This window comes from Pituophis catenifer, unplaced genomic scaffold (genome assembly GCF_029215685.1).
Source record: "Pituophis catenifer annectens isolate HBS135680 unplaced genomic scaffold, rPitCat1.0.hap2 SCAF_6, whole genome shotgun sequence".
Taxonomy (NCBI): Eukaryota; Metazoa; Chordata; class Lepidosauria; order Squamata; family Colubridae; genus Pituophis; species Pituophis catenifer.
In genome coordinates this window covers 17,182,260-17,195,760 of record NW_027256886.1, presented here as the reverse complement: position 1 = coordinate 17,195,760, position 13,501 = coordinate 17,182,260, and the positions used below count along the sequence as shown (strand labels likewise).

Here is a 13,501-nt window from a genome sequence, read left to right as displayed (position 1 = left end):
AATTGCTATCCAATATGCTTTTAATAACAGACATATCATTGCTGGCCTATTAAAAATTCTCCTCCAAAAAACCTGGATGATAACACCTGTTATTTCAAGAAAGCAAATGTAAAGAAGCTTTTTTTTCCCTTGGCAAAAGGTAAAAAAAAATAACAAAACCAGCTAGAAGTCTTCTTTTGGCTGTACAAGTCAAACAGATGGGCGTTCTTACGCGAGTTTTAATAACTTCATCCATTTCCCTACTTTGATTAGAATAGAAAAGAACTTCCATAGCTTATTTCTGTTAAAGAAATAGGGAGTCCTTGAATTAAATAGAGTTTGTGAAAACAAATAGCATACAGTCTTTCTATAACCATGGTTGGTTGAAGAAGGATCAGCCAACAAACTCAACAGGGTTTGTTGGAAGGCAGGGCGGAGGATTTCGGACAATACCTGTATGACAAAATCACTCAGATCCGGGGGGATTTGGACTCTGACTGGGTAGATCAGGGCAGGGTGACGAGGAATAGTCTTGAGAATGTTATCTGGGAGGAGTTTGATGCTGTGACTCCTGATGATGTGGACAGGATTTTGGGGAGACTTAGTACGGCCACATGTTTACTGGACCTGTGTCCCTCCTGGTTGGTACTGGCTTCCCGGGAGGTTACATGAGGCTGGCTCCAGGGTGTTATCAACGCTTCGTTGAGTGAGGGTTACTTCCCCGCTGCCTTGAAAGAGGCGGTGGTGAGGCCTCTCCTCAAGAAGCCGTCTCTGGATCCGGCAATATTGGCCAACTCTCGTCCTGTCTCCAACCTTCGCTTTATGGCGAAGGTTGTTGAGAATGTGGTCGCGCGACAGTTTCCACAATTCCTGGAGGAAACATCTTATCTAGATCCGTTCCAGTCGGGTTTCAGGTCTGGGCACAGCACGGAAATGGCATTGGTCGCGTTGGTTGATGATCTCTGGAGGGCTCGGGACAGGGGTTGCTCCTCTGTTCTGGTCCTGTTAGACCTCTCAGCGGCTTTTGATACCATCGACCATGGTATCATGCTGCACCGGCTGGAAGAGTTGGGGGTGGGAGGCACCATATTGCGGTGGTTCTCCTCCTTTCTCTCCAACCGGTCGCAGTTTGTGTTGGCAGGGGGGCAGAGGTCGACCTTGAGGCCTCTCCTCTGTGGAGTGCTGCAGGGATCAGTCCTCTGGCCCCTTCTGTTCAACATTTATGTGAAGCCGCTGGGCAAGATCATCCATACCATCAGTACGCTGATGACACCCAGCTGTACATCTCCACCCCAGGCCACCCCAACGATGCCCTTGAAGTGATGTCTCAGTGCCTGGAGGCTGTGCGGATCTGGATGGGGAGGAACAGGCTCAAGCTCAACCCTTCCAAGACTGAGTGGCTGTGGCTCCCGGCATCCCGATATAGTCAGTTGACTCCATCACTGACTATTGGGGGCGAGTCCTTGGCCCCCACAGAAAGGGCTCGCAATCTGGGAGTCCTCCTGGATATGCAGCTGTCCTTGGAGGAACATATGACAGCTGTAACCAGGGGGACCTTTTATCAGGTTCGCCTGATTCGCCAGTTGCAGCCCTTTCTTGATCGGGATTCCCTGTGCACAGTCACTCACGCCCTCGACACCTCTTGCCTTGACTACTGCAATGCTCTCTACATGGGGCTCCCCTTGAGGGGCACCTGGAGGCTCCAGCTGGTCCAGAACGCAGCAGCGCGGGTAGTGATGGGAGCAGCATGGCGCTCCCATGTAACACCGCTCCTGCGCGAGCTGCACTGGCTCCCGGAGGTCTTGGTTATCACCTTTAAAGCGTTCCATGGCATAGGGCCTAGCTATCTTCGAGACCGCCTGCTGCTACCGACGACCTCCCAGCAACCCGTGCGCTCCCACAGAGAGGGCTTCCTCAGGGTGCCATCAGCCAAACAATGTAGGCTGGTGACCCCCAGGGGGAGAGCCTTCTCTGTGGGGGCACCTACCCTCTGGAATCAGTTGCCCCCAGAGATAAGGAGAATCCAAGACCTCTGTGCCTTCCGCCATGCCCTTAAAACCCACTTTTTCCAGCAAGCCGGGCTGGCTTAGGAAGAAATTTTTTAAATTTTTTAAATGTTTAATTGATTTGTGGTTTTTTAAATTTTTGGGCCAAATTTATATATATTTTAATTGTTTTTAATATTTGTATTTCATGTTTTTAATTCTGGCTGTGCACCGCCCTGAGTCCTCAGGGAGAAGGGCGGTATATAAATTGAAAAATAAATAAATAAATAAATAAATAAATAAATAAATAAATAAATAAATAAATAAACAAACAAATAAACAAACAAACAAACAAACAAACAGGCCTAAGAAAAATATAGGTTTTTTTTCCAAAATAGCTTTATACTTTCCTTAAGAAAGGCTTGTAAAAAGAAGCATTAAGTAGAGTTAACACAATACTTTTTTGGGGGGGAAACAACCATTCTTTCTTATATTTGTTAGGAAACAAATATATAGGGACTATATCATTCTACTCTACAAATTCAGAAAACCTGAAGACATAACAAAAACTGAAAATAGCAGCTCAATGTAGCTCGAATTCCCAGTCTCCCCAAGCTGATGCGGAGATTTGGCAAAGAAAGTCAGTGGAACATAAGTTACAATATTTTGCATGGTTGGAAATTCTGCACAGTAGAGTATGTCTAGTCTAGTGAAAAGAAGAAATTGGGAGACATGATAGCAGTATTCCAATATTTGAGGAGCTCCTACAAAGATGAGCAGGGGGGGGGGGGTGTCAAGCTATTTTCCAAGGCACCAAAAGGCAAGACAAGAAACAATGGATAGAAACTAATCAAGGACTAAGGAGACCAACCTAGAACTAAGGAGAAATTTTGTAAAAGTGAGAGCAATCAACCAATGGAATAGTTTGTCTTCAGGAGTTGTAGGTGTTCCATGACTGGAAGTTTTCAAAAAGAGACTGGACAGTCATTTGTCCCAAATGGTATAGGGTCTCCTGCTCAAACAGGGAGTTGGACAAGAAGACATTCAAGGTCCTTTCCAATTCTATTATTCTATTCTGTTCTGTTCTGTTGTTCTGTTCCGTTCCGTTCCGTTCCATTTCGTTCCGTTCCGTTCCGTTCCATTCCATTCCATTCCATTCCATTCCATTCTAATTTACCCCCTCTCTCTGTCTTTTTTATCGAGAACATTTCCAGGAAATATAAGAAAACTCTTAACGCATATGTATTAATTTGCAATTTTCTTCCACATTCTCTTCTGGCTAGGCACTTCCTGCTAATCATCATCTGTATCCTTCTAAACTATTCCATATTATTAATTGCTGCTTTGTCCAGCTATGCAACCTTTAGGATACTGTAAAGCTGCCTTGCAACTAATTAGTATCCATCTAGCCAGTAGATTTTGTCTATGTGTGTGCAATCAATCCCTTTTAACTGCAAATGCCAGGAAACAGACTGTAAAATTTTCTGCATACAGATCATGTGGTGTACCTCCACTCCTACACAATGGCCTTCTCTCCATATGCTTCGTGTTTTCAAATTTTCCATGTTCTTTCTCGTTCTCTGGCAGGAACTTCATTATTGATACCTGTATCTCTCTCTCTGTATATTTATTTATATCAGGGGGTACTTCCAGTTTGGAAAAAAAAAATAGTACTTGTTGCACTGGACAGCTGGTACAAAATATGTGAATCAGTTGAACATGTTTATGTTTGCATTGGAAGTCTAAAGAACTATGTAATTATTTATTTAGAAACATTTTTTTACACAGCCCTCCCTTCTTTCTTACTGTACGTCCAGCAATACTGTCAAAATCATCGACATATTAATGAGCAGTCAAGCTGAAGCAGTGCTTTAGAAATGCTGTATTGCTCTTTAAGTCTGATTTAAATAACTTTTTCACACTGCTGAAAAAATTATATTGGACAAATATACAAAGACGGGATGGAAGCAGAGAGATGCGACTGCTTCACTGTCAGTACTGTTATAAGGTAGGCACAGTTATATCACCATGGAGAAGGACATGCTGTAAGCATTCCCAGTATGACATTTGTGCTATCCCAAATTCAAGAATTATTCTGCCTCAGGGGTCCAGAGAGCTGTTTAAGCTTGGCAACGCCAGAACGAGTGCTCAGAAGTGAAATTGCAAGATGAGAATCTCAACAGGAGCAGCGAGCTTTTCTTCCGAGTTAGAATGGCTGACATGCAGAATAGCATGCAGAAAATGAGATTGCAAGGAAACCCTGAAAGCAAAGCAATGGAAACAGGAAGGATATTCACCCAGATAGCAATTTTCTCATTTATAGGATGATTTCTAAAGAATTAAAGGGATCTCAAAGTCCTTGTACATCATAGCAATAGCAATAGCACTTAGACTTATATACCGCTTTACAGGGCTTTAGAGACCGTTCTAAGCAGTTTACAGAGTCAGCATATGCCCCCCCCCCATTTTACCCACCTTGGAAGGATGGAAGGTTGAGTCAACTTTGAGGCCTGGTGAGATTTGAACTGCCAAACTGCAGGCAGTCAGCAGAAGTAGCCTGCAGTATAATGACCATGCAGCCACTTTCCCCAGAGCAAACTATGTTTTAAGGGCAAAAAAAAAGGCTGATGTGTGTGTGCCTGAGTATGTATGTGAGTATATACATATGATTATAGTAGTCTTTGCCAACCAGTGGTGGGTTGTCCCTGGTTCGGACCGGTTCTATAGAACCGGTAGTAAAACCAGCGGGAGGCTCTGCCCACTGACCCTGATGTCATGAGAAGCAATCTGCACATGTGCAGAAGCTTCTGCGCATGCGCAGAAGAAAGGCGTGTGCGCGAACAAAGCAAGAAGTGTGAACGTGATCTCGTTGTGAACCGGTAGTAAAGGTAAGTAGAACCCACCCCTGTTGCCAACCCAGTAGTTTCTTGTATCACCATTCTTCTATACAGGTAGTTCTCAACTTACAACCATTCGAAGTTACATCGGCACTGAAAAAAAGTCACTTATGATTAGTCCTGGACTTACAACCATTGCAGCATCCCCATGGTCACATGATCAAAATTTGGTTGCTTGGCAACCAGCTTGTTCATATGATTATAGTTTATGACCTTCTCAGCTGGCTTCTAACAAGTAAAGTCAATGGGGAAACCCAGATTCGCTTAACTACCACATAATAATTCACTTAACAACTGTAGTGATAACTGTGGCAAAAAATTTTTTTGTAAAATCAGGCATGACTCACTTAATAACCTAATCAAGTTATTAAGTTAGGAATGGAAATTCTGGTCCCAACTGAGATCATATGTTGAAGAATACCTGTTGTGTAATTAGTCATGGAGGTGGGGAGATGACTTCCCATCGTGAATAAATGAGAATTAATGGCTTTATTTGTTTGTTTTATTTTACAATTATCTCTCTCTCTATCTATCTATCTATCTATCTATCTACCTACCTACCTACCTACCTACCAGTGGTAGATTTCAAATTTTTTTACTACCAGTTCTGTGGGTGTGGCTTGGTGGGCATGGCAGGGGAAGGATACTGTAAAATCTCCATTCCCATCCCACTTCAGGGGAAGGATACTGTAAAATCTTCATTCCCTCCCCAATCTAGGGGAAGGTTACTGCAAATCACCATTTCCTCCCGATCAGCTGGGACTTGGGAGGCAGAAAATAGATGGGTGCGGGGTCAGCCAGAATTTTTACTACCGGTTCTCCGAACTACTCAAAATTTCCGTTACCGGTTCTCCAGAACTGGTCAGAACCAGCTGAAACCCACCTCTGCTACCTACCCACCCACCCACCCACCCACCCAACTACCTACCTACCTACTACCTATCTATCTATCTATCTATCTATCTATCTATCTATCTATCTATCATCTATCATCTAGCTAGGTAGCTGTACCCTGCCTTTATTATTTTTACAAATGACTCAAGGCAGTGAACATATCTAACACATGTTCCTCTTCTTATTTTCCTCAGAACAACAACTCTGTGAGGTGAGTTGGGCTGAGAGAGAGTGACTAGCCCAAGGTCATCATTTGGCTTTCATGGTTAAGGCAGGACTTGAACTAAGAGTCTCCTGTTTTGTAGCCTGGTACCTTAACCATTAGGCCAAATTGTTCTTGGTCTCTCCTTCACTTGGACCTTCCTTAATTGTTTCTTCCTTGTGAGTAAATATTCCAACCTAAGCCTTTTCTATTAAATGATGACTGTGAGTCTTCTCTTTTAGTTTTAACAAGCAATAGTTTTATTATATATCTGGTTATAGATTTATTTATTTATTTATTTATTTATTTATTTATTTATTTATTTATTTATAAGATTTATGGATGCTTATAAATCTTATTTATAAGATTTATGGATGCATATATTCCCACTGTAACCCATTATAGATTTATAGGCTGATAATTTCAGATACACATAACAGACATTCAGTCAGAATTTTCACTCTGGACAGGTACCTTGTGGGAATTTTCAAAATTGAAAGACAGATGGTTCCTCAAGATTTGTATTTGAATTTGTAAAATTTCAAACTGGAGTGAGGGGTATACACACTGGCTTCACTCGCAGCAATTCCATGTGCATCTGACTCTATCACCTCATCTTTGACTTTGTCACACAGAACCAGAAAAATCAGAGAAGTTCACTCAGCATATCATTAGGATGTAAAGGCACAGAGTTTCGAAGGCACAGAGGTTTTGCAATTCGGATCCTCATGAATACCAATATATAGCTGAAGAGAATTTCTGAGATTACAAAAACCAAAATATTGTGATTAATAGACATTTTCAGGGAAATGTCATTTTCTTATGGGTTGTATAAGCCTTCAAAACATTAAGAATCATAGGCATTGATCTTTAATACAAGACACTTTCAGAAAATGGGGTGTACACCCTGATTAGGTGTGATGTTGACTCAGAAGTATCTCCTTCTTGAATTCTTACTGCTTACTTTCAGTTCCCTGTGCATTTGAGTGTAGCCAAAGTTCATGTTAAATATAAAAACAAAGGACAGAGGTAGCCAGGGGATAAAAGGCTTCACTGGTTAAAACAGCATAACCCAGATGGGTGGGGATGGATATTTCTGATCTTTTTGTTTGGAAAGTGGACCCACAGGCTTACTTCTTTTTTATGGGGAAAAAAAGATGTTGCTAATATTTTGTGGGAAGCCCCCCTCTCCTAGAAGAATGAAATAATTTGAGGAATATTTTAAAAAGGCAGAATATTATATTTCCCTAAATAAGAAATGGAGAAACATGTTTTTTAAGAGGCAGGAAGCAGCCCCAGTCTCCCTACTCCCAAGCAGAAACTGAGGAGGCAGTTTTCAGAAATGCAGATTTGGCAATCCATTCAAGACAGGATATTCTGAAACAAAGGCAGAATGGTAGGATTAGAAATAGCCCTCACTCAAGATCCAAAACAGGACGAAAGCCATTAAGCCACAATAGGAATTGCAACAAAGAAAAGATTGACAAATTAGCTCAGACAAACACCTAGGATTTGTATGTCCTCTTTGCTATAGAGCCAGCTATGACCCCTACATAACCCCTACATGACCCCTTAGGAATCTGACAACAGCCAATAGAATGCATGTTCTTGCACAGGAACAAGAAGCTCAAATACAAAGCCCAAAAGAAGGTATAAAAACCCACCACTCTCAACTCCATTTTGTCAGCTGCCCAGAATCACATGTGCTTGGTGGTTCTGCTTCACCAATAAATGGACTTTCTTTTCAATCTGCCTCCAGCCTCCATTTTGTTTCCAGTGCCTTTCTCCTGGCTTGGAATTGAACCAGATGGATATTTCTTCCCACTGTTCTTTTTAGCACTTATCCTTTAATTTTCCCATAGTTTCCTTAAAACGACAGACACTACATCCCTGCTTTTGTCACCTGTGCCATCAAATTTTGGCATACAGTTCAAGAATATTCAGGGGGGAAAAACGAAGAGGCTGAAGAACTCATATTATGCTGGGGGCCCCAGATTATTCATTCTTCTCATAGCAGTGACAGCACTTGTGATAGTAAATAATTTCTTTTTCCTGCTTTGTTTTAAGAGAGCCACATTGTTTCATAAAAGAGGGAAGGGGAAAATAATCGCAATTTGCCCAGAGATTAATTATTATTGCATTATTATGACGGCTGAGGTTCCTGAATCTCAGGCGAGATGTAGGTAAATCTCTGCTTACAAGAACTGCAGTGCTACAAAGGGAATAAATATCCAACTTGCATACCAAGTGGCTGTGTGTTTAATTCATTTCTTTTACTATCAAAGATATAACTATGATCCATGCCCATTATGAATTTCTGTTGGGAAAATTGCAGATTTTTCCAACAGATCTCAGCTAAGTACATTTTGCACATTTTATAGCTAACATGGGCCATAAGGTGATTTCATATGAATATTTCAAAAGCAAGTTCATTTGCAACAGGAAGCAAGATTCTTTTTAAATATTTTTCTCAGCCTCAGTTCTTAAACTTCTTTCTTTTTATTGAGGACTAGTGTGGAGCTGACAACGATAGCTCTTTTTTAAGGGAGAAAAACAGTTGTTCCACATTGATTATGGGATGGGTAAAACTGGATCGATTCAAAGTTAGTATAGTATAGTAAGTATAGTAAGCCTTTCCATGCATTCTCCACAAACAAAATTGTGCAGGAGCCAGGTTTTATGTGCCCAATATCCTCTAATCTAGGGGTCCTGGCTGAGGAATTCTGGGAGTTGAAGTCTACAAGTTGTAAAGTTACCAAGACTGGAGATCCCTCCTCTTATACCAATGGTGGTATTCAGCCAGTTCTATCTGGAAAACCAGTAGGGGTGACTGCGGGATGCCCCGACCACCCACATGGACATCATGATGTCCCATTTTTTGATGTTTTCGAGGTTCTGTGCATGCACAGAAGGCCTTGTGCATGTGCAGAAGATGGCCTTGTGCATGTGCGCACACATTTGCAAACTGCTAGGGAAGATGAATGAATACCACCCCTGCCTTATACCCATTGAGTAGGATGTCTGCATAAGAGTGCCTAGGTTCAGTTGGGCTCCATGCAATGTTTAGAAAGCCTTGATGTTTGGGGCTTTGGGGAATTCTGGTCCCCAAAGGAATAGTTGTCCCCTGTCACACATTTTCACAAGAACATAAGAAACGCCAAGCATCTAGTCCAATGTCTTGCTTCTCAAAGGTAGCTAACCAAATTGTTTCTCAGAAATCATAAAGCAGAACATGAAGGCAGAAGCTGTTTCTTTCTGTAAATCCCCAAGGACTATTACTTAGAGATATGCTTCATACACCTATCACAATTGGTAGCCATTGATGATAGTCCTGACTTAATATAACTCACCCATGCAGCCATCCAATTAATGGCAATCAATACCCCCTGATAAAGCAAAATAGTTTAGAAGTATATTATATAAAGAAGTGTTTTGCTTTGTTTTATATGTTCCATATGCACTGTCTCCGACGAATTCTTGGCATCACCTGGCAGGACAAAGTTCCAAATACCACAGTCTTGGAATGTGCTGGAATTTCTAGCATGTATACACTATTGAAACAGCGATGTCTATGCTGGCTGGGGCATGTTGTGAGAATGGCTGATGGTTGGATTTCGAAAGATCTCCTGTATTGAGAATTAGTGCAGGGAAAGCGCTTCAGAGGGAGACCACAGCTGCGATATAAGGATATCTACAAGAGGGACCTAAAGGCCCTGGGAATGGACATTAACAACTGGGAAATCTTGACCTCCGATCGTTCAGCTTGGAGGCTAAAGGTGCAGCATGGCCTTCTCCAATTGGAAGAGACACTTGTTCGGCAGGCTAAGGCACAGAGGCAGTCCCGGAACCAGCGAAATCTGGGGGCTGGGCAGGTGACAGAATGTATCTGCCCTCAGTGTGGAAGGGATTGCCACTCTCGAATTGGCCTTTTTAGTCACACTAGATGCTGTTTTAGGACCTCTTTCCAGAGCACAATACCATATTCTCTTGAGACTGAAGGATGCCAATGAATGATATGTTCCACTGATATGCTTTACTAGGTGGTACAGAAAAAAGTTCTCAGTTGAGCTTCTCTAAAACCATCAATAATATAAATTTCCTTTATTTGTTTATTTTGCTTTTGCGTCAGTGTTAACTCCTGGTGACTGACTCGACAAGTGCCTGCAGTTTGCTGGTGAGATTTCAAAAGTGGTTTGTTATTGCCTCCTTTCTAGGGCTGAGAGGGAATGACTGGCCCAAGGCCATCCAGCTGGTTTTGTGCCTAAGATGACAGCATTGCTCAAGTTCTCTCAATTTTTGGCCTGATGCTTTAATGACTACCCTAGACTGGCTCTCATTTTAATCCATAACTTCTATTAATTCATTTTTAAAAATAGAGTCCAAGCATTATAACTTTCCTTTATATATTTGTTTCCCTGGTTCCTTTTATTATTTTGCTCATCTTCTTCTGCATTTTACTGGCTAATAATGTTTTTGGAGTAATCACCACAAACATACAATGTATTCCAATTAGGATAATTATGTATATTTCATTGCAGGATGTATCATTTCTTGTTCTTAAAAATGCATACAGTGTATTCATAGGTATGGATCAGAGAATTAAATATATACAGGAGTGTACAAAATCTTTGCCCACGGACTCTTCTTCCCAACATTACATCCAAACCCATACATTTAACCGAAATTCTGAAAAAAACTACCAATGTACTATAGGTAGTCCTTAACTTACAACTGGTCATTTAGCAACCATTTGAAGGTATGACAGATTCCACCCCCCCCCCCCACCCCACCCCTTCAACAAAAACTACTTATGACCAAGATTTGAAGTTCTGGTAGCTGCTTCCACGTGGTGATGTGACATTTTGGAAACCCAGCAATGGCCCATATTTATGGCTGTTTGCAATGTCCTACAGTCCTGTGACCACAGTTTAGGAGATTTTGTTGGAAATTGATATTTGTTTCCAGAAATATTCCATAGTAAACAATGAGTTTGCTAAAGGTCATGGTATTCACTTAATGACTGTTGAAATAAGATGGTAAAATCCCATATGGCCATGTGGTTACTCACTTAACAACCATCATGATTTAGCAATGGCAATAGCTCTTAGACTTATATACCACTTCACAGTGCTTTACAGCCCTCTCTAAGCGATTTAGAGTCAGCATATTGCTCCCAACAACCTGGGTCCTCATTTTACCAACCTCAGAAAGATGGAAGGCTGACTCAACCTTCAGCTGGTGAGGATCAAACCCCTGGAAGTCAGCAGAATTAGCCTGCTGACTAGAATTAGTCAGCAATACTGCAATACTGCATTCTAATAATAATCCATCTATCCATCCATCCTTCTATTTCATTTATCTTTCCATCCATCCATCCATCCATCCACCCATCATCTATCTATTTATCTATCTATCTATCTATCTATCTATCTATCTATCTATCTATCTATCTATCATCTATCATCTATTTATTTAAAGTTAAAAGAAAGAGTAAGGCTCTATTTGACTCTATAGAAGACATTTGAACTGAATTAAAACTAAATGGAACCATAATTAAGGTTTTGCTGTTAGAAGAAAACAGAATTTCCTGTTTATAGGCTAAAAGTACAGTTCTCATACTTTTTAATAATATGGTGCCAAGAGTATGTATAAATATTCTCTCTTTCATTGGAGAAACATATTTTCAACTATCTGCATCATTTCTGATTTTCCGTACCTCAATTATATCCCAAGAAAGAATGTGACAGAACCTCGCACACAACCTTTTCAGATGGAAAAGTGGAGGCAGGCACAGAAATTCCAAGTGAAGAACACGTACATAAAAGAAAATAGTGGCACTGTATTATTATTCCATGAATAAAGTCAGTTCAAAAATGCCATCAGCAGAAATTAAAAAGAAATTCTTGCACATCCTGAGAATAATGCAGAAAAGCCGAAAAAGAAGCAGAAGAGAAGAAAGCTTTTGACAAAATGCAAGCCAGATTTCAACACAGTGTTAATTAAGCTATAGAAAATTGGGTGACCTCCACTACTGAAATAAAATTCTAGAGAAGGCAATATGCCCATGTCTTAAAGGAAAGCCAGAAAGCCAATTACTGCATCACAGCACAAAGGAAATCCCTTCATAAATGCCTCTTGTGCTTCAATTTTTACTTGCTGAAAAGAACATCCAGAAAACAGTGAATATGAATTTCAAATAGCTTCTCAGACAATTACCAAAAGAAACCTTTTCTTGTATGTTTTACCTGTTGGAGCACTGAATTATACAGGAGGCAAGTCACAGCTTTCTTGTGACTTGCCACTCTCCTTTTTCCTAATTCGTGTTCCATTTCCAGGACCATCAATTGGTTGTTCATTGAGATGAATAGGAGACCTTGTGATTCATGAAAATAAAGGGTGGAATGAAAGTCCACACTTTTAGGGAAGGATCCGGCAATCCTTTGCATGCAAAGTTGATGCTGAATGTCCCAAAGCCTTAATATCTGCGTAGAGGAAGGAAGAGAGGAATAGAAATAAATTAGAATTAGAAATTAAAAACCCAATCCAAAGTCTTCTCAACCTTTCCTCAAAAAGCCAGACCAAAATGTCAGACCCAAATACTTTGATGATTCATGACATCACTAACTTCCTGGCAATACACAAAGGTAAAAAAATGGACTCTCGGGCCAAAAATATTGCATACTATAGATATCTATATCTATATCTATCTATCTATCTATCTATCTATCTATCTATCTATCTATCTATCTATCTATTTATCTATAGATAGATAGCTTAAGGAAACTTAGAACATGGTTAGTCTTAAGAAGAAAGACTGATAAAGATATAATTCCTCAAGTTTCAGAAAGAAGTTCAAGACTTGTTCTCCGTTGTCCAAGAGTACAGGGTGCAAAATTATGATTTTAAGTGTGATGTCCCGGGGCGTGGCATAAAGGCAACATAGCCAGAGAACCGATATGAATCCCTTTATTGGCACCAACTCTGCCCCCAACGTCCCTTTTACAGCTTGGAGAAAAGCTCTCCCACAAACCTGAAGATAATCCAGTCCCAATGCTGTAAACACGATGACTGCAATCAATCACTCCAGCAGGGCAAGATAAGGAGTTCCAGATGGGAAGAATAATCCCAGCAAGACAAGCTAGGCACACAGTAGCACGGCAGTAATTCACACAGTCAGGTGGGAATGCCAGGAATGCAGGCCACAGCTCTCAGCAGCAGATTAATTCAGTGTTTGTTCCCAACAAACGCCCCTCCCAACTGCCTCTCCTTTAAACTCCATCCCCAGGTGTGCCTTGTGAAGGGAATTGGGGCCCTTTCCTTTCTCGTAAGCCACGCAACCCATGTTGCTCTCTTCTGCATTCTTTCCTGCGTGACCTAGGATGAGGAGGGGGTGGACCTTATCAGAACCCTCTCCCTTGTTCTACCTCTACCCTGCTCTGCCCAGTCTGAATTTGCCCTTCCCCAGTTTCCTCCACAGCCAATGGAACCACTCTCTTGCTCTCTGTCAGCTGTTTGTCTTCCGTCTTTCGACTCCGATGGGAGCA

The 13,501-nt window shown here is 41.2% G+C and overlaps 1 protein-coding gene across 1 annotated transcript in view; it reads right to left on the bottom strand.

Moving 5' to 3' along the window:
- The window catches only part of WDR49 (WD repeat domain 49), a 121,827-nt gene that overhangs the window by 67,388 nt on the left and 40,938 nt on the right, over positions 1–13,501 (bottom strand). Inside the window, exon 7 of the mRNA XM_070945955.1 lies at positions 12,203–12,439. Within this exon, the coding sequence (XP_070802056.1) occupies positions 12,203–12,439 (237 nt within the window). The remainder of the gene's footprint in view (positions 1–12,202; positions 12,440–13,501) is intronic.